Source organism: Triturus cristatus, chromosome 5_1 (assembly GCF_964204655.1).
Source record: "Triturus cristatus chromosome 5_1, aTriCri1.1, whole genome shotgun sequence".
In the NCBI taxonomy this organism is placed as follows: domain Eukaryota; kingdom Metazoa; phylum Chordata; class Amphibia; order Caudata; family Salamandridae; genus Triturus; species Triturus cristatus.
In genome coordinates, this window is record NC_140587.1 from 403,907,755 (window position 1) to 403,930,331 (window position 22,577).

Below are 22,577 nucleotides of genomic sequence, written 5' to 3' on the forward strand. Positions count from 1 at the left end.
GAGAGGATAGAAGGAATAGACTGAATGAGGAAAGAAAGATTTCTTCTTAGGTCTCGCCTGGCGAACGCAGCGCGAAGCTCTGCTGTCGCCAGCGAGATCTATTGTTGCTGACTTGCCTCGGAAGTGGGACAGGAGATGGGCACGCGCAGGCTTTGGTGGATTTGAGTTGGTGTATGCGCACATACAGCCACGCGGTGTGCACATCTCCTGACCCCTTCCGTCCTCGCAAGCCTCATGCAGCGTTACTTTCACTTTCTCCCTCACACACAACCACACAAGAGATCTGAACTCGGCTGTTGTGAGAAGGGTGCACTGAGTTTATGAAGTTGTTTCTACGGGTCTGTCCACGTGCTCAGCCTTTGACTAAAACACGTCATACCCGTAGTCATCATGCCATGTCCCCATTAGATGAGAAATGTCCCTGCCCCATTATTTCCAGTCTCAGACCACCCATATACCTCTTCTAAGCGCCCATTATTTTGATATTATTAGAGCGCTATAGAAACATCGTCATGTAATGAAATATAACTTTTCAAGTACGGCGTACATGAGCATGCCATTACTGAGACCGCACTATATGTACATGTAACGCATTTGAACACAGAGCACTCCTGTTAAGTCACTTATTATATCCCCGATTAAAACGACATCCCATAAAATTCCCTTAAATCCTCACCCTAATGCATGCGTTGCATGTGAAAACTGGGAGCGTATCGAAACTAGCGAACTCCAGTACCAAGCGCTACATGATCGCAGTACCTGCACATTTCACACGTGTTTTCCATGTATGTACATTTTGCCTTGGGGAAAATCGCTTCATTGAGGACATGAATTTCAGGTGCCCCCTCAGACTAGTTAATGCCCGGACACTTTTCCTCACATTATTTAAATACATGCTCCATCTGTCCCCGTGGGATGTATTGCACACAGTTGGTTTAGAAGCAGAATAAAGTTACAAAAGCTTCCACATTGGCAATCTGGGTCTGGCAACAGTGACCCTAGCTGCTAAGGAAGAACATTTTGCCACCGGTAGCGGCGACGGTCTGTTACTGGATTCCCAAATATTTGATACATACCAGTCTGACCCAATATCTGTCTCTAGCTAGACCTAATTTCCGCCCCTCACGTCCTTGATATTTAACAATAAAAAATAACATTTACATAGCGCCCACCACAGGCCTCAGTCAATAGTTTAGTGCTGAAATGCTTTCACAACGCCAAAGGGACGTAGTTCACCTCTGGGCTATTCATAGATCAGCAATGCAGACATGAGGCACGATCACGTACGTCGCACTGGTGCCAGCAAGATGACATCGGCTCCTGACTATTTAGTATCGGTTTTGAGCAATTTTTCCTCTGTGCCAGGCAGTTCTGCAGTGACGTTTGTAGTGATGGTCAGTGTAAGCTTTTGAACCACTCGGTTGGTATAAACCAAGGATAGTACAAGTGTGGTTCAAATGCACGAGGAAACAAGCATTTGCAATGCAATAGGTCTTGCATTACTGAATGTTTGAGCTATTGGTGTTGTATTATTATTAGCAATGCCAATATCTCAAACTTTAATAATGCGAGACCTGTTGCATTGAAAATGCTTGTTCTATGCTTGAAAGTGAATTCCTGAAATTGAGTTAGAAAAGAACACGGATGAAAGGTTTGACAAGACTGACCGGAGAAATTGAGCATAAATTAAAAGGGGCATAGAAATGAGTTGGAACCCAACAGTGGATGTGAGTACATCTAAAGATAAGAGAAAGCAGAAGTAGTCTAGTCAAGACATGCGAGTGGTAGAGGTTTGCTTTGTGTAGAGTTTATACATTCATTGACAGATACTTGTGACAGTGTGAACTGGAAGAGAATAGTAATCAAAGCAAGAAAATAGGACTGAGAATCAGTATGTTGGCTTTTCAAATAGTGAGGAATGCTCAGATCATGTGGATTGTTTGTAACTGATACCTGTAATTATGGGATACAGATTAATTATGGCTGCAGAAATAATGTAATCAGTTTGGGTACGTTGAGACTTGACTTGGAATATGGATGTCGTGCAGTACATTGCATTTTGTACATATGTCAAAGCTAATGCATGTCTTTAGCACGTTTATCCATTTCGTACACCACTGCCATTTCATAAAATTAGGTGAGACTGCCCTGTTATGGTTTTAGGCTTTTGGTAAACTTTACTTCTTTTCCAGAGGAGTGTAACTTCACTGGGTAACTGTCACGGATGTGCATTCCTTGCTCTGGGCTGTGTTTCTTACCTGTTAAAGTACTGCTGTATATTCATGCCCTTGGTCAACTACATTGACTTTGCAGCATGTTAGTCTCCCATAGACTGTACTTAAATAGCGTATACATAGTGTGGTAAAGTTGTTCATAATGCTACAGTGATTTTGGTATTTGAAGGATCTTGTGGTGCTTTAATTGTACGATTCTCCATGGAAGTATTGGCATTGGTATGTGTGAATTGCCTGGTGTAGCTTCCATAGTGTCACCGTGAGCCAATCGGGAATGTTTACAGACAGTATCTTGTGATACCCTTGTCCTCCTAGTTTTTTATGAAATCATGGGTATCTATTTAAGAGGGTATTGGGTTTTGTATTCTCTGGTTTTACAAGACAGTGATCAGCTTTGATGCTCCTGGCCTTCTAGGTTGCAAAAACTAAGTAAACCCAGCAAGCTGCATGTACCTTCTGGCCATTGATGCTATCCGACTGATCATGGTATTGCTGGTAGTTATTATTTTTTTCATTTGTTTTAGTAGCCACTGTGTAGAATCGGATCATTGAGCTGCTCAATCCAAGGAAGGGTACTGCTCAATCGCTAAGGGATGTCACCCTATGCTTGTTTGGTCCTGACAGCCCCGCTTATGTGGATGGGAGAAGATGCATGTGGCCCCCCTGGTTCCACAGTATTGTGGGAAGAGAAAGGTGCAGGCCTAGAGGAGTAGAGCCTGGGGTCCTGTTGAAGGAGCAGAGGACTGGAGGATAGTCAGTGTGGCAAACATTTCAAAATCAAGTACCCTGTAGTCGGTCTGTCCGCAGCTAGCTGTTAGGGGATTGTAGGTACAGGGAGCACAAGAGAGGAGGGTGTGGGAAAGACGGCCTGTCTACCAAGAAGCAGGCACCAACTCTGAAAAGGAGTGGGGCGACGAAGGATGAGTGACCTATTGATACTATAGTGGCACAATTTGGCTAAGAGCCCAGAGAAAGGGAAAAAATAGGACTATGCCTGGTAGTATATAGAAGGCACACAAGTGAATGGTAAAACGGACCATGGTAAAATTTGCAGCTTGACCTTGAAAATGGCCACAATTTAACTGCTCACTTTTGGCATCTGTGTGTGACTTGTAGGTCACAAATTAAAAACCTCGCAATGCAATCTATCTTTTGGCCTTAGTAGGTTAATAATTTGAGAGCCATTACATTGGGCAATGTTGGCACCTGTTGCATGTGCTGCACTTAGAAAGAAAAAAAAAAAAGAAAATTGTTGTTGATGGCTTGAAAAAAGCGTTTTTGTAGTGACTGAAGCCATGTTTTGGGCAGTAGTTTCCCGCTTAGAAGGAGTAGTTGGTGACCTGCCTAATGAGAGGTTGTCAACTGGCATGCAGATTTGGCATGCATTTAGATGGTTAGAAATGCAACAATCTGTGGAGAAAAGAATTACAAATGGCATACAGATGTCAGTAGGATTTCTGAAAATGTCTCTAAATGCCAGTTTCTCTCTGGATGTCAGCCATGAATAGGTTATCTCTTGTTCTCACTCTTTCTTCCTACATCCCTCATTTGGTATGTTTTTTTTATCTGTCTTTGTTTGGCTGTCTAACTGCCTCTTATTTTTGTCTACTTGCTTTTTTGAAATCGCGCTCTCTAGCCCTTCCTTTCTGTCTGCCTTCTGGTCTGTCATGCGCAGTTGTGCGATAGCTTCATCTATATTTGTTGTTTTTGCTGTTTGCTACCGTCATTTGTCCTGCCTAGGTGCCTCATCTGGCTCTCTTTGGATATACGCCTCTACTCGTCTCTCCCATCTTTGTTTTCTCCTTTCTGGGTGATTGACTCTTGCTTACTTTGTCTCTCCCTGGATGTTTCGCTCTTATTCTGTCATTTGTCCATGAGTAACCCTCATTTGCTCCGGTTTATTCTGAACTTGTTTGTTTGCATGTATTTGCATGCTGCTTAAAGGTGCTGACTCAGAAACACTTCTATATAAGCACAGGGTGGTTTCATAAGTCCTTGGAAGTAGAGTATACTTATTAGATAGGCAAAATATGAAATTCTGAAAGGGGAGAAGACAAATTGGAATTCTGTTTCTTGGCAAGGTTTGCCTTCTCCAGTTGTCACACATTTCATGATTATTTAATACTCACATTAGCTCCCCAAATCCATTTATTTGTAAACAAAATATGATGCAACATAAAATTTAACAGTTCAAACACATCACATTGTACTCTACGTTCTTAAATAATAGTGTGTTATTACAATGGATTCGAGCCTTGCTTTTTAGTTTTTAGGGTAAAACCCATGCATTATAGGCTCTGATGTTTTTCTGCTTCAACAAAAGAACTAGTCTCTCTTAGAAGGTTGGGTTTTATTGTGGAAAAGGGTATCGTTACTTCAGTCTTCAAATTAAGAAAGAACAGATATGTCTAATCCAAGGCACTAGGCCCAAAAAGTCCAATGTCAATGATTTTCCCCTAAAGAGACAGCTCATTTTCATTTCATTGCTGAAGTTGTGTTTCTGAGAATTGAACCTCTTGCAGGTCTTATTTATGGTTTAAATTTCTTTATTGTAGTTATAACATACAGTGATGGCTTGATGGCTTGTAAACCACAGGCTGCGATGAATACATTTGTAAAGTAACCCCATAACGCCCCCCAACCTCCCGGACCCGAGTCCCGCTTGGAAGTAAATAAGAAACATGCCACTGTCTCCCACATCCCGCCCTGAATTAGCGTCCTTAAGTATGTGCTGTGTTGCTCTGCGACAGGCGAAGTAGGCGTAAGTGTTTAGGGCATGTGAGTTCGTGAAATTCTGTCAAGAGGTTTAAGAAGGGCTTCCAGAGCTAAGGGAATGATGAGCCTTGATTCATTAGTGAGGATGAATCGCTCCTTCCCCATTATGTACCACAATCTGTGTAGCCATCTTTGATGAATGGGAATGTGCTCGGTACCCCAATGCACTAGTATATTCTGAATGACTGCCAGTAGTGCTAGCCCAATCTGTCTGCCTCTGCGGGACTTTAATGGGAAGGTAAGTGCGTTAGGGAGTCCTAGAAGGATATAAGCTGGGAATCTGGGGATTTCTGTTTCTAGGTGTGTGTCTATGTCCTTAAAAACCTGTGCTTAGTACGCAACTAGTTTTGGGCATTCCCATAGTATGTCGTAGTGTGCCAGGAGATCCACATTGGCACCAGCAGTCGGGTGATCTAGATGGCATGTGTCTGTGTAGTCTGGGGGTGAGATATCACTATGTTATGATCTTAGTTGCTGATTCGATGCCTGAGACATTATGGGCTGTATGTTGAGCACAATAGTGGATGTCTTACCATTCTTTCGGAGACAACTCCCGACCAGTCTTCAACTCCCATCGCTTTTGACCTGGGGATTTGGTGGTTGAGCTCTCCGGCCTTATGAGACTTTACAGATGGATGACAAGACGTGTGCTTGACGTGCTAGAAATCAGCCCGTGTTTATATGGGGTAAGGTGTCGTCGTGCCTCCTAAATTAGTTGTGGGTTGCATCACCCAGTGACGAATCTGTTTGTAATGCCAGCGCTCACCTTCAGGGAGTCTGTGCTCTTGGCAAAGAGATTCAAACGGGATGGAACCCTCCGTGTTGAACATGTGTCCCACCGATCGGTCCCAGCAGTGGAACGCTGGGTCAGTTAGGGTTGGTGTAAAATTGTGATTCCCTACTATGTGTGTCAGGGAGAGGGGAAGGAAGTGAAGTTCCTTCGAGTCGCCACCTATATCACTAGTGCTGGTTTGGTGATTGAGGAGATACATAAATTGGGGGGCAGTACGTTTTTAGGGAGGAAGGGTATCCTCCATAGGGGTTGCCCTGCAAGCACCCTTTCCATAAAGTGCTAATGTTTTTCCGACTATGCGCATGACCACTCCACAAAGATTCTTAGTTGGGTGGCCTGGTAGTACCGGACTCTTTCCTGAACCCCCAAATCACCCTCTAGGAGGGTCCTATAAACTAGGTCTCTGCGGAGTTGGGGGGCGCCGGTCGGCCCAGACGAAGTGATTTAAATTGCCCTGGAGGGAGCGAAGAGAGCCCGGTGGTGGTACAATTGGCAGGACCTGGAATAGATACAAGAACCGGGGTAGGATTGCCATTTGCACTGCAGCTATCCTCCCAAGCCATGAGAGGTCGAAGCGTACTTGCCGGATCCGTTCCCCTCTGACCACTGCCTTTAATGCGTCTCATTTGAAGGAAATGGCAGTATCCGGGTTGTCCTTGATGGCCAGATAGTTGTTGATAGCTCTAGTGATTTGACCTACACTCTCAGGTCGTTGCAGGAGACTATTTCTCAGGTTTCATGTTTTGGGATTAATGCTATGTTTTGGGATTTCAATTGTAACCACTAGGGCCGCATGGTCCGACAGGGATCAGGGTTTAATAGGGACTCCATGTACCCGAGAGGTAAGTTTGTGTGAACCCAGGAAATAGTCTAACCTGACATATGTTTTATGTATGAATGAGTAATCTGTATAATCTCTGGTCTGCGTTTGGGTGTTCCTCCAGACATCGGCTAAACATTACTTCTTTTCCAGAGGAGTGTAACTTCACTGGGTAACTGTCACGGATGTGCATTCCTTGCTCTGGGCTGTGTTTCTTACCTGTTAAAGTACTGCTGTATATTCATGCCCTTGGCCAACTACATTGACTTTGCAGCATGTTAGTCTCCCATAGACTGTACTTAAATAGCGTATCCATAGTGTGGTAAAGTTGTTCATAATGCTACAGTGATTTTGGTACCATTTCTGTTCACAAGTTGGGTTTCGTGGGTGTGGCCCCCCCCCCGCACCCTCCCAAAGCACAAGCAGTGTGAGAAGGCAGAGTTGGAAGAGAGAAAAGAAGCAGAAACGAGAGCCCTGCGTAGTTCATGGTGTTGCCGTTCTTGAGGACACTCCGGATAGTGAGTCTGTGACTACCTGCCTTCCTCTGGCTATTCTATAAGGGTCCAGGCGATGCTCGCCCGGGAAGGCTCCGTATACCCCCCCGTCCGCGGTTGCTAATCCCGTCTGATTCTCTTTTCTCGCTCCGCATAGGCACAGATGGGTCGCCCTTCAAGTCCATTGTGCGGCGTGCTTCCCCCAATGATCAAATTTGGTGTAGTTTCTCTTCATGGCGGAAGATTAGGTGGAAAGGATGACCCCACGAGTAGCTTACTCCTGCCAAATGGAGGAAATCGGTGATAGGGCGGAAGGCTTTACGCTTCTGGAGGGTCGTGGTTGTGAAGCCTTGATATAGGACCCGATGGTAGCCTTGATATATTAAGGGATGTTTATCTCCGGCCCGTAGGAGTATGCGCTCCTTCAAGGGGAAATAGTGTACACACGTGAGGATATCAGGCGGTGGGGGTTTGGGCGAGCGCTTTGGGCTCACTCTGCATTCTGTTGAGCTTGATGTCCACCTCAGGGGTAGCCTCCAGGATGAATCTGAAGAGTTCCTTTACGAAGGAGGTGATTTCTGATCCTTCGGCCCCAGATGGGGCCCCTTGTATGCGGATGTTATCTCAACGTGATCTGTTCTCCAAATCTGTGAGGGCTTGGAAGACCAGGTGCTGGTCCCTGAGCCGGAGTATCTCTTGTTGGAGTTGCTCTATTTCTTCTTCCCTGCTTGTTTCATGGTCTTCCACCGTGGAGACTCGCTCCCCTAGGCCACGCCGGGCTTCTTTCATTTCCTGTGTGAACTCCTTCCTGAAGGACCAAAGATCTTCGTGCAACGAGGTGAACAGTGATTCTAGATAAGGACGAGTAATCGGTTCATCCGGAACCCCAGTGCCAGAGGGCCCTTCTAGGGGCTTCGTAGAAAGTGTATCAACCCCCGGTCCTTTTGTTGACTTTAAGAGCTTGTCCTTAAGGTTGCAATCCTTTTTCCCCCTTGTAGGCGCCATGTTTGTGGATAGATGAGGTTCCAGGAAACTGTCTGAAATAGAGTTATCGAGATGTTAAGAGGACCTGCTTTGGGTGCGAGGGTTAGCCCCGGTGTCTGGAATTGAATTCTCTGCAGGTTCGATCCAGGTCTCTGCAGTGGGGCAGGCTGTGCTCTCGAGTTACCCCACCCGATGTGTGTGGCTAGACCCAGTTGCTGCCACCGGCCCGGACACGCACCCACCGTGACAAGCTCTACTGTCACCCTTTAAATGTTCGTAGGGTTCGTTGGGGCTTACTAGCGGGTGGGGATCCTCTGCAGCTGCCTGCATGTACCGCATTGCTCTGATCGTAAATCTCTCAGATCAGGCGGGGGACAGCTAGATTCCCCTCACTAGGGGCCAACATAGTATGCTCTTACTTTGGTTCCCTCCCCCAGCAGCCGAGATTGAGGGGCCATTTAGGTTCATGTACATTGGGTCTTCTGTGCTCCAATGCTTAAATCATTGACCTAGTAATGCTTTTGCAGGTAGGCCCTCCTGCTCAGTTGGGAGGGGGGCGTGGCCCTGGGCGGGCAGCGACCAGCATGGCCCGGTTGCTCGCTGCTTCCCTATGGTCTGGTTCCTACTGCTGAATCAGGCCCGCAGAAGCCCTTGTGGCTGTTGTCCAGCAGGCCCCCTTCACTGGGGGCAGGATGTGGCACCAGGGGACCGGGGCGTTCTTTACCTTCCTCCGGGGCTGCTCCTCCCGGAGGCCTCCCTCCCTCTCCACCCGCTGCGTCAGGATCTTCTATTGTCTGATGGATCCCCAGTCAGGGTGCTCGTTCGGGGGGCCGGGGAGCCCAGGGCCCTCCTCAGGGTCATGGCGGCTTTGTCTCTTCCCAATCTCACCTCCGTGTCCCCGGAGCAGTTGACCATCATGGGGTAGCCGTGCCTTCTCTCGCCTCTGCTGATCATGTCCACCCACTCAGGAGTCAGTCTGTTTTCCGCCGCTCTGCCTGTTCGGCCTGCCTCTGAGAGAGAGAGACGGCCTCTAAGGTGACTGACTCCTGCGGCTGACCAAGCGCCCAGGCTCTTGGCACACCGGCCACGCCCCCGCCACTAGATCCAGGGTTAAAGGAAGCGTGTCTACACTGTTTTGAGGCCACGAGGATCCTCCGGCACTTCAGCAGGGCAGCCTATTGCCTCGGTAGATTCCACCTCAGGGTGATGCTATTCTAGGTGACTGGGCCCGGTGACGGGGAGCAGAGAGACTCAAACACGTCTCAACCGTCTGCCATCTTGGCCACGCCCCCTCTCGGGTCTTATTTAGTAGACTGAAATGGTTACAGTGTCCACCTGCAGGATAATGTCTGAGAGTCAGCAAAATATCACTGTACAAAAATTTGAGAAAAGTAAAAAAAGACCGTTGCAGATGAGACACTACTCCTACTTTAGATTGAGACATTTACATGGTTATAATTGTATGTGGTTGCATTCACATTGTCACCTCCTTTTACATTTTCACTTGCATTGTTGTTTGACTTTTGGGTTTAGGGCTTGAGGGAGCTGACAATGTAATGGTATCTCTCCTTGGGTTATTGTTCATGCATTTATGTAGTGAGCTTAGTGATGCAACATTTTGTTGAGGTAGTGACATTAGATTTGACTACACTGTAATGTATATATTAGATCTTGATGCTAAGTAAGACACTAATATAAAGAAAATTGATAAAACCCCACTCCAATATTGCACTATAATTTATAAAACTTCCATAAATGTTTTTCTTTTACCATTGTTAATGGCAAAGCTAACTTTTTAAAACTGTTTCTTTTGAAACTTTGCCTGATAGCTCTGGTCTGTAATGGGGGCAATACTTAATTATTTCATCAGCTGCCCTAGGGTGGTGTTTGGTAGGCATAGATGTTTTTAACGCCTCTCACTTTGGGCTTCATGAAATTAATTAAAATTGTTACTTACAGGAGATAATCAGCATAACTGAACATTGCATTTACCCTTGCACCAGTAAATTCAGCATCTCTGCTGTTCACGTTGTTCAGATTTTGGAATGGTTCTATTACATCTGATTAAAATATAAACTAGTAGGTGTTAAGTGTAGGGATTTGACTATACTGTTATAATCCAGCATAACAAATGAATATAATGCACTATACCTCTTTGTTTGGTGAAATTGCACTTATAACCTATGTATTTTGAACAAACACTAATACAAGTTTTCGCCCCAAAAAAGTGTAGTAATTTGACCACCATGCCAGTAGTAAGCATTTAGCACCATTGACAGATTGCACCTGAACGTTTAATTGTATGGTACCCAACGGCCAATTTCACCTCATTTTGTGCATATTGACCCCCATGAAAACACTGAAAAAGAGTAGTCCATGAGTTATTTTAGATGTTAAGGTAGAATGATAGAACTCCTCTTAAGGCCCTCCTCCTATTAAGGTTCTGTTTATCTGTTAACTTCCTTGCAGCTTGTCAGCCCACCTAAATGTTTTCATTTAGTGAGAAATGTGCTACAGTACCTAAATAAAAATGTACGAATATATGATGGTTTTTGCTGTTCACATAAATCTGATATGTAAATCCTCTAATGTCTATTGGTGCGACGGAGTAAAACTAATCAAAAAATTGCTCGGTTTTGGACAGGCACAAGTCGTTTTACAAGGAAAATCCAGAAGTGTGATAATTCGAGAACTTCAGAGAACCAATCTTGATGTAAATCTTGCAGTAAACAATTTGTTAAGTCGAGATGATGAAGATGGAGATGATGGTGATGACACAGCAAGTGAATCCTACTTGCCAGGAGGTTTGTGTATCCTTCCACTTAATTGCTTTCATAGTAGGATATTTGTACTCCTCCATTTCTGTATAAACATATAAATGAACCTCAGATTGTGAATCGGTTAATATCTATAAATAACTGTTGTGCAAGTCAACTTTTTCAATTGAAGGTTAAAATAAAATACATGCTAAACACATTGTGCACAGGATACAACATTTAAATGATTTAGACATATTAAGAATACAAAATCCCTATTTGCATCACTTTTAAATAGGATGAGCAATAAAATGTCTAGTGGAATGACCAATGGTATTTGCAGTTTCCCACTTTGTAAATCCAGCAAGGATTTTAAATGTGATAAATGCTGTTTTTCTAGAGAAACAATGTAATTGCTAACCCAGCTGCATCCTTAAGTGATAATAAATGCATGCGTTGTGTCTTTTGGCAATTATGTTTTACTTGATTGGTTGATCACTTATGATCCTTGTGTTTATAGAGGATCTAATGTCTCTGCTGGACGCTGACATTCATTCTGCTCACCCCAGTGTCATTATTGATGCTGATGCTATGTTTTCAGAAGATATTAGCTACTTTGGTTATCCCTCCTTCCGGCGTTCTTCACTTTCCAGGATAGGTTCATCCCGAGGTAATTCTGCATCTTTCTTTTAATGAGTGCCTTGCCTTGCAGAGGGCTAGTGCTGAGGTTTCTAGAACTAACTGCAGCTTGCTGGTTTTGCATTCAATTTGTGTATGCCAATGTGTTTGCTCATGGCTTTGCTGAACATAGATATAGACTCAATGCATTAGCCTTGCTTTTTGAATAAACAACTGTTGTGAAATGTATTTAATTGGTATGTTGTATATGTGTTTAATTTAAATTCTGCATCCAGAGATGTTTCTAAATTATCAGTGCTTAACTAAGGTTTTTTAAATTCTAGTGACAAATTTTATTAAGAATAAGTCCTTTTAGTTGCAGAATAGGTTTAGTTTATGGGACTGGATGTTGTTAACTTGTTTGACATACATGTAGAGAGCTTTTTAGCTTTAGGTCACTTTCAGTTGTAGCCCATATATAGTATGGATTTTGGTAAAGGATAATGTTCTGGAAGTTTACTGCCTCTTTAGCCAGGGAGCACAATAGAACAATTTCGTACTTTAATTTCTATCAACTGACTTACGGATATTTTGTGTTTATCAGAGAAACATACTATCCCATTAAATTATTACCATTCTTTTAATTAAAGAAGAATGTTGAATACGTTTGAGCAGTGTTTTCATCTCTGTTCTTTAACTCAAACAGCACTAAAATCTGTGTGGTACTTTAGCAGTAGATGAGATGCAAAGATTCACATTGATGTATGCAGCCACTTACCTAAATATAGGTAGTCCCTGCAGGGAATCACAATACTGTGCAGTGTCAAAAGGGATATTAGTCTTCCTCACCTCCTACATCAGTGTTGATAGAGGAAACTTGGTTCTGAGTGCTAGATATGCTCATTTTATTATCATCCAATATGGGTGTATGTACACGCACAAATGTGTGTATGGTTATGTGGCATTTGAAAACTGAAAAAATGTGCACACCTGGCAGCACATAAACATCACACAACCATATATCTGATGTATGACAAGTTAACAATTTTCACCAAACCATTTTAAAAGTAGTTGGTTCGCCGAAAAAGTAGATGTAGCCTTTTTTTATTTGGCGGAACTATTGTTTTTATATTTCGTCATAAAGTGGCATCCTAAATATCTGTTGAGTTTATATAGCTTAATTTACAATTATTCTTAAAGGACCCTCTAAAATGCATAAACCTTGACCCATTTATCAGTGAGCCAGACCACACATTCTGTTTTGGCATTGAAATATATTGACTTAGCTAGTACTACCTACCACTTTACCTGTACTACTACTTCCTACCGTTTAAACTTGAAACCTTGCCGTCTTTGAATTTGTATTTTGTGTGATAAGTTTAATCTTCAGCATTTGATGAACTGCTCTTTTGCATAGCATTTATACTTGGGTTATGTGTTAAGCTATAACTAGGGGTTACTCAAACTAGTCACATAGCTAAAGTGGTTACCAGTTTTTCAGTTAGAAATCTATTTTAGTTAAAGATTTCAGAGGGTACACCTTTACCCTAAATTTGCTTTCTTACATAGATGCTTCGTCTGATACTGTTGTCTATGTTGCCCGAATCTGAGTTACTTTGTTTGCTTAAGGATATGGAATGTTACGCTCATAGCAACACTCGTGGTCCTATCATATGTAGATCAACCCCTTCCTCTTACATCTTTCCTACAAAACTAAGTACACTGTACAGAGGGAGGAGTGAGGGGAAACAAATAGCCCACAGTTATTTTTTATTTTAGCCTCCTAATGTGAAGCTTATTGGCATCCTACTTTGTAAAGTGTAAGGTCGAGTACTACAAGTAAGCGACAACCAGCCAGGTTTCAAGCAGCTTCAAGCAGTGAGATAGCAGAGCCTAGTCTTCTGGTTCCCCACCCGCCCAGTGGAACCAACACATGTTGGCCCTATCCTGTACACCTACACTTCTGGCCATCACGTTCTGCATACCCTGAAACAGAGGCCGTAAGTCTTGGACACACAAGCATGTAGGCTTAACCAACATGAATGAACTTGAAAATGTTTCCAAATGGTACACTTTCTCAGTCATTTATATACACGCAGTAGTAATGACAAAAACTAATTGAATGGGTCTCTCATAAAGTTGAAACTGCACCGAACTTGGAAGAAATTAAAAAAATATGTGATCTGGGCTTTATTGGTTTACCTCCAGGAGCTAAAATGTGGATAAAATGAGAGCTAAGCTGAATTTGTTTTCAGTTCGACTCTGTTACTAAGAGTCTAAATTAAACATGTTCAGACTGCAAGTATGTATCATGGCATGCCCTGCAGACTAGTGCAGTATGCATCTTTATAGTACAGAAAAGCATCATCTCATCAAAATACATGTAGACGTTGGCACTGCTTGAGTCATAAACGTTGCTTTGCATCGGTTATAAGAAATCTGGTGTCTGAAAGAAATAAGCTGCATGAGCAGAAACTATTTTCTAATTCTTTGGTTTAAGCGCAGCTCTACTCAGATTGGTATTACATTTCTTTACTACTCAAAACACATTCCTTCATAAAATGCAGATGCCTATAGAAACTTTGTTTGGGAGTTTGTGAAATTAATGGGCATGTATTTATTAAGCGCACAGCTTACCTATACATGTGTCCGAGCACTGAGAGAAAGGGCTACATCATAGAAGGAAAATGCACATACTGAACATTTATCCAGGTCTTTAGGGCTTTCTTAAAGAGCAACATATGGCCTGTGTTCTGCCTAAAGTTAACAGAAGTGTGCTCCATAATTTGGCCGACTTTACCGTGAAAGTGCTGCTGCCACATAGAATCCAGTTAAATGTAGGTACAAACAGAAACGAAGCATCATGGACTGGAGTATGCGACCGTATATAGCATGTGAACCTGTTCCTGGGATACAGTGGTAAATGTGATAAAATGCTCTGAATGTGACAGATTTTAAAGCAATCCTTTTTGCCACCACTGGGAGCCAATGCAGTGGAAGATTCATGCCAAGGAACGTAAGAGCATGTTTGACTGCTCTATTTTGAATATGTTGGAGTTTTTTCAACTAGCCCAAAGTTACACCCAAAAAGAGGAAACTGCAGTAGTCTAAAGTCTGGAAAGGGTCACCTGTACAACTACGCGGCAAACTGCCACTGGAAGGAGTGGCAGATTTGTTCTCCGTATCGAACAATAAACAGCATGTGGACGACAGGGGTTGACTTGTCTTGGTAAAGAGAGTAGACTTCAGGTAAAAACCCAGGTTTCTCACTGGTCTCAACTGATCAGGAGACACAGACCAAGATGGAGGCTAGAAATTGGATGGAAAGGGTTGCATAGGTAGATTTTTAATCCAGAGCACCTCTGTTTTGTCAGAATTAAACTTGTATGCGTTTGAGCTCAACTAGGAAGTAACAGCAGACAGTGCTTAATTTGTAAACGGGGAGTGCCAGAGCCGTAGGCATTCCATAGGAGTCCACTCCCGCTGGTACTATGAACAGCACTGCCAACGCTGCTGAATGCTTGTACCAGCATTATCTATGTGCTTGAGTAATCATTTTTAAATTAACACTGCACTGATAAATTCGTGAGAATAGACTCACAGCACCACTGTACCGTGTAATCCCATAATAGGTGCTCTTATTTATTAATAACTGCCAGTGCAGAGCACCTAAAAACACCAGCGCAAATTAAGCACTGGATACATATATGGATGGAGAGGGTGGATGCAGACCCATATTGCTCTGTGGGGATTGAGTATCTCCTCTAAATGCATGCAGCTCAGCTCAAAAGATCCAATTGAATTTGCCAGAGGACGAATATGTATATTAAACTGTGTAGAGCTCCGCACCAAACCCTGAGAGACTTTTTGATGCAATTGTGAGATATACGGAGAAGGTACGCCTCTTGATTCATATCCTTTAGACAGGTGTTGCTCAACCAGTGAGCTGATTCGCAAATGATGTCAACAAGTGAACAGATCCGCCAATGCTGGCTCCGACATTCTGGACAGACTAATAGAATATGACACTTTGTCGAAGGCAGACAAATCAAGTAGCACCAAAAGCCACCTGATTTCCCTTGTCCGCCAACAGACTCTGTTCACCCAGGACAAACAGTGCTGTTCTGTGTTGAGGTCGGAACAGTCTCAAGAATCTGGTTTTGTTTGAGACAAACAGATATACTCCTCATGCTTCTCCAGCATTTTATTTGCAAGAAGGAGTTGAGAGATTATTCTAAAGTTGAATAGGGAAGAATTATCTACATACGTGTTTTTAATAAGTGTCAGTCTGGCTGGACTGAGGTGTTAGCTAAATAGCTGTTGCAGGCCTCCGGCAAATGGTATTCAAGTTCAGACTTGGCTGCTATCCACAAGCCTGATGAAATAGACCAGTCAATCGAGTTAAATTATTTCGGATCAAGTGGTGCAAAATGATCCAAATATAGAGCTGTCGATAAATCTCTGATCCCAGAGACCCCACTGGGAAAGCATAGTATAATATCGCAATTATCGGCCAAGCTGACATTAAAAGGCCCGGATTGAGGCACACTGTGAACCCGGAGTGGGAGATAGACTAATTCATTCTCACCGGACAGCCTGTTCTGTGTCTTAGATCCTAGTTAATTGCAGATGGCTACAATTGTTTTCCTGAAATCAGTTAGAGATGTTTTCTGCTCATAGCTGTGAATTCTCAGCAGCCGCTAAAGCCTACTTTTTTGGTGGACCCGGATCGTACTAATGTAAAGATTTCCTCAGAAGCATTTTCGGCTGCTAGGCTCTTACTAGCATAGTATAAAACTTTAGTTGTAAGTAACATGCATTTATAGTGATTTAAGGACTTTAAAAACTCTTGAGTTGGCGGAAGTGGAGTCGTCCGGATGTCCGATTCTTTCAGGTCTATTATGGGGTTCTTGGTCTCCTTTAGGGAGGGATTGTACCAAGGGGCCAAATGCCTTACTCATGTAGTGCTAACCTTCTTTAAAGGCAGCACTGCATTTAGGGCTGTATCAACACATTGGGCATCATTATTGTAGTCCTTGGTTGTGGAATCCACTGCAAGAGCCCTATCAGTTGTGATGAGTGAGTGAATTCCGCAGAAGCTGGCCTTCCCCAGGGATGGGACAACTGTGTCATGGTGGGGTTTATGCTGCTCAGAAACTATTTCTTTCTTTTTGTTTAATTTTGCAGAGAACTTGCTGAGATAGTTATCAGACCAAACCTGGGGCATATTTTCCCCACAGAGCAGTCTCAGTATGTCGAATTTTGGTCCCAACGCATGACCTTTCTGGTGGGTGTGCCTCAAAACACTGCCAAAGCTCTAGGGAGGCCTTCCCCGAATAAATTATTTAGTTGCTAGTTGACTAATTTGAGGCTGTACCCAGATATTAAAAAATTAAACTGAGATACTCACAGCGATTGTGAAAGGTCTAGGAAAGAATCTACAAATCAACCCACAAGAGTGGGAGGGCAGTCGTATAAAACACCACTCACAGAGAGAGAATGCAGATGCAATTGACCCAGGACCTCTACAGTGGACAACTTCATTAGGGAGAATTCAGAGTATTCAGCATTTGCTATGATAGCAATTTCACCCTCTTGTTTATTAGGTCACGGGCGATGAAGGATAGTGACCCCATTAAGACAGAGAGCCACAATGTCTGGCAAGGAGGAATTAAAGAACCTTGTTTTGGTAAAAAATATAACTTTGAGCCCCACTTGCCAGAGTACCTAAAAAATCTGTTACATGTTTTACAGTGGAACAGATGTTAATTAAAGCACAATTTTTATTGCCGGTTAGGAGGGACTATCTGCTTAAAGGTGTAAGATCCATCTAAAGTTCCTCACTCTTCTTTCTTCAACCATCACTCATGACACCGCTCTTAGTCACTTATTATCCTTCTGGGCGATGGTGAAAGGGTGTCCTCTAATGAAATATTTGTTTGTGAATGCCTAAGGGCTTCACATGCTTGTCTGGCCCACATAATATAGTTGAACCAATGATCCTGGCCACCAGTCATTTGAGATGACAAGTTAAGGTTTGAAATAGTGCATTTAGATATTCTAACCAACAGGTAGGGTCTCAAGATAAGCAACATGTTCTCCCAACTAGAACCTTATTCCATGAACAGAAATGTTTATCTCTGTTATGAGATATAAGCCCAGAAAAGAGTAAATTGAAGATGTTAGGTTTGTACAAGCACACTTTCTTCCGATGACTCTTATTCCTCTTTGCAGAGCTCCTTTTAACTTGCCACTTAGTCTGGCAAATAGTGTTCATATGCCGGTTGCTAAGCTGCATGACCGTTTCAAGAAAGGTAGTGTAAATAGTTTCTTGACTATTCAACTGATAGTTTTAGATTTCAACTTTTTAAGATTATTTAGCTGTTGTGTCCGCATCTGGTAATAATGCTGGTTGTTTTGAAGGGATTTCCCCTTAATGATGCTTAGTACTTTCGTCTCTTTTATTTTTATTATGTATTTGTTTTTACTAGTACTATGTTGCTATGCTGCTGTTATTTGCATTTCTGACAAGGAAATCCAAATTAATATGGATTATTCTCAAAAGCTAGTGCTTTTCTATGAAGTCAGGATTCATATGTGTTGCAAGGTGAAAGTATTCTATAGTATGGCAGGGGTGCCTTACCATGTAATACTAGCAGAATATACAAAGATGGACCCCGGGTACTCTTGTACACCTTCTCTCAGGCCTGGTAGAGTGGCATAGAGCAGACAGGCTACTTAGGGGAACGTGTGGTAAGCATTTCACATCAACAACATGAACGATAAGCAGTTGACCGGACTCGAGAAATCCAACACCAACTTATAAAAATGATTTTAATATACTGTTCGACACCAAAACGAAGTTGATTCAAACCGGATAACCAGAGTTAACAATTTTCAAGCCTTAATTCAGCACTTGGCAGTGTAAAACATAAATGTTGTGGTCAATGGGAAAAACACATAGATGCAATTTGGTTACCTAGAGAGTGAGTTCAATTGAACCCACTCAGAGTTAATGTCTCGGGGGGCCCCCTATACCAGTTCACAACTGCTAGCACAATTTTACTTAGCTCGGGGGTGTGGGGTTGCAGAGGTGCACTTTAGCTGTCAAACAGAGCTGTCAATCAGGCTTGCGGTTTTTAAATGGCTACCTTACCAAAAAGGTACTTGCGGGGTGAGTTGTGTAAAACCCTTTGGATCTTAAGCAATGAGCTGGCCTTGGACCTGGAGTCTCCAGGCAGATTGGATCTACCTGTCCCGGAGCACTTGAGTGCAGAGGTGCTTCTGACTATCCTTGGTGCTGATCAGGATCCTTTCAACTTGTGCTGCAGGCGTGCCAAGAGGGCGAAAACAATGCAGGATCTTTATGATGGAGCCACAGGAGTGATTGGTCGTTTGTGCAGGTGGATCCTTTCTATTGAAGGGTGGACTAAAGCATGTAGTAGCCGGATTGACCACCAACAAGCCTTGGTACCCGCAATAACTACGGTTCAGGATATCTTCAAGAGGACCAGGGGAACGTTGTAGAAAGCGGAGCCTCGCTGAGGTTTGAGATTACAGTTCCCAGAATCCACCCACCCAGTACCTTTGGAGCAGCCTCACCAGACGTCTAGGTGGACAGTGCTTCAAGGTCGTGGATTTCGTGGGTTTTGCTTGCTGACATCAGGGGAAGAGTTCTCCTAGCCCAAGGGAGTTCTTGTAAAGTCTGAAGTTTGCAGAGGGGTTCACCTTTCTTTTGGAACCAGCCTCTTGCATTGGTCGAGTCAAAATCTAGTGGGGGCAGGGTGGCTGCCACAGGTGCAGAGCTTAGCTTTGTGGAGTCCTGGCTGGTTATGGAAACTGGTCTCTTCTTGGTATCACATCGAATCTGAGCTCCTGGTGTCTGGGTGCCCCTTAAATTCTGAATTTTGGGGATGTTAGTGGGTGTGAGGACTAGAAGCCCATGGGCACCTACCTCCGCAGCTAATCCACCCCGGTAGTACCTACATCTGATGGGTGCTTTTTAGACTAAATTCAAGATTGCCAAAACCATCCTCGGCTGTACACTTCAGCCGCAACACCCTTGAGGTGTGGTCAGCCTTGTGGAAGTGTACGCCTCCTGCATAGCTGATTTCAGTAGTAAAGGTAAACATCATTTTGTGGCATTAGTAAAGATGGCAAGTTTATTTTACCGATACTGTAGAGTTAATTGTAACTGTTGTGAGGGTGTGCAGATATTGAATAAGGAAATATATAGGGGAATGCTCTAGAATCAAGAAGTCTGTGTTCAGAAAATGTGTAAGCCGGGAGGAGATCAAGAAAGGGTAAACAGACTTAAAACACATGGTTTGGAGGCCAAATTGGGGGTTCAGCTTTATTTAAGGTGTTGACATTAAGTCTGATCAATGACGAAAGGTATGGAGAAAAGGTCAATACGGTGTATCCATTAACTAAAGGATGGAATGGTATATGCTTGAAAGGTACTTTATGTTGAAAAAAGTCTTGAGGAACACTAGTGAAAAGGTAGAGATGGGGAGGAGCAAGCAAACCAGGGACTAAGTTGGAGGGATTTAATACCTAGAGAAGAAAATAGGACCAGAAGAATCTTAGAAAATGAGAAATTATATTTACCCTTTATTTAGAACAACAATCGAATAGATAACCTTTAATTGTCTTAAATGTATTTTGGAAGATAACTTTACATTGTTTTTGTTTTTGCATTTGCTAGCATCCAGCATAGGTTAATGAGAATTGCCTGCAGTACTTATAGAGCTATTGTCAAAGGTAATGATTTTAGGTTGAAGTGATATTTGCCGAATATCAAATTCCTTTATTTAATCTGATTCCAATGCAATGTAAAAAACTGATTTTGGATGAGATGATCTGTTATGAAAGGCTAGGTTTACCCCAGCACGTCTCAATTTAATCTGTTTAATGATTACTTTTTAACAGGGCCACTGGAATTATGCGTCAGTGGAGGACCAAACTATGTGTCAGGTTTGACTAAATTATGCAGCAATGAAAGGCAAACTAAGCAGCAAGGAAAGACAAAGCAGAATATTGTGATCTATGACCAATTATACAATTCCTTCTGTAGGATGATATAGCTATTTTTACATTTTAACACATTGATTGAAAAAGATATCCCATTGCTATTAAAAACATATAGGTTTCTTAAATCAACTTTCAGCAGATCTATTCAAATTGCTATATGCCACCAATTAATAATTATCTTGTGGAGGTCCTGAAACTCCATTTTATGAACACTGCCTACTGCCCATTCTTTTTTTCACAGCCAAATTGTGTGAAACCTACTATGCAGAAAACAAGTATACATGCACTTCATATTTTCTCTGCTTCCCAATTTTGTTCTAAAACATGTCTTTAGTTTCCGGTATGCCATGTGGCCATAACGTAGGCACTCTGGAAGAACAGTCTAGTATGTTTGATAAATAATACTTATCTCACTAGGGGACATTTATGCATTTAATGCATTAGATATTCAGAAAGAATGGTCACATAATTGCTCTGAAGTATCAGTGGCCTCTTGAAGTAACTGTTGCTTTGAGAGCTGGTACTGAAAGGTTTGTGTGAATTCGTACAATGAGCAGTTTGTCGCCAAAGAAGGAATCTTTCTGTCCACCGTTTGGATTATGTTTAATTTTTTTTGTTTGTTTCATGTTGCTGACCAAATCTCTTCCTAAGTCAATGTTTATATTATCTGGGCAAAACTGGTTTAGCTGACTTCATTTTTTGTCTGTTAATCTGCTAATTATGCAGGAGACTGTTCACCACGAGATATGCGCAGCCTGTCAATATTTACTTGGAAACAGTCCATGGTGTCTGTTTTTTCTACTGATCCTACTTAAGTATGGTAGACAGTAAATATATTTTATGGAAACAGTTTGCTGTGCAAGCATTTACCCAACATATGCATCCAGGCAGATATAGATATATACATTAGGTCAGGTGAGGCACCCCTAAAGCCCATCTTGTCTTTTCATTAGCACACTTGCTTTGCATTTCCCATGCATGGTATCCAATCTGTTTTAGTTTTTATGGCTGCTTGTTAGGACACGCTTAATACGTTAGATTTATCACTATACTTGAAACCTGAAAATAAATGCCTAGAGTCGATTTAAAATACAAGATTAGGAGTTATGAAGGGTCACTGTTTTTCGTTTACAATTGAGCCATGCACCGATTAATGCTTTAATAATTGCATGGTTACTTTCCAGTATTGCATATTTTGGTATATTGTGCACCCATACACTGGCAGCTTATTTCTTCCCAGATAAGAGGTTAGAATACAGTATGCGGGATAATTATATATTTTGCCTGAAAGGGAGAGTTCAGTTATTGGTGTAGCTCATGAAAATGTTTACGTGAGGTTTTCAAAAAGACAGCAAGTTATTTCCAATCTCCTCGTGCTAGGCCTGATTCATTGTGTTTGATATTTTTTTTTGCCCCTTTCAGTGTTCTGTTAAGTAGATGGATCTTCTTAGTGCTGCCTTCCTTTCTGCTCTGTGATGTTTAGGTAGATGGAGTAGTCTGAGATGGATAGATTTCTGTGAATTGCAGGAGCCAATGAAAATCTTTGGAAAGATACTCTTTTGCTACTTTGAAGCATTGGCTACTGTACTGAATGAAGATGCATTTTGAGCTGTGATTGTAGTGTGAAGGAAGAGTGGAATGCAACTGTAAACTTGTATGTTTGCTTCGTTAAAGGACGTTTATTCATTCAGGTTTTATTTTGAACATAAATATCCTATTCAAAAGGATCTTTTTTAAGCCAAAGTAATTGACGAAGTGAAGCTGTGAAAATCTGACTGGTAAAGTACTTCTGCTGAGTAAGCCATTCTGAACATAAGGCTCAAGTATTTTTCATTCATATTATAGTACTCCAGTTTTTGTTTTATTAGTTAGATTCGTCTAGCTTTAACCTTTTCAAAAGTTTCTCTATTATATTGAAGTTAAATCTTTTTGGATATTGTATCTTTTAACTGCAATTTTTTAAATATGCAGACGTGCTGCAGACGTACATGATAAACTTCTATTATTAAATTGAATCACTTAATAATCCTCTTCGAGGTTTTTATAGACAGAACTTTCTCAGCTGTTTGT

General features: G+C 42.3%; 1 protein-coding gene across 15 annotated transcripts in view; it reads left to right on the top strand.

Moving 5' to 3' along the window:
* Positions 1–22,577, top strand: part of UBR5 (ubiquitin protein ligase E3 component n-recognin 5) — a 2,036,132-nt gene that overhangs the window by 201,069 nt on the left and 1,812,486 nt on the right. For all 15 annotated transcript variants that reach the window (XM_085605144.1, XM_085605147.1, XM_085605145.1 and 12 more), the window contains 2 exons: positions 10,745–10,904; positions 11,377–11,526. In XM_085605144.1, coding sequence (XP_085461270.1) covers positions 10,745–10,904; positions 11,377–11,526 — 310 coding nt within the window. The remainder of the gene's footprint in view (positions 1–10,744; positions 10,905–11,376; positions 11,527–22,577) is intronic.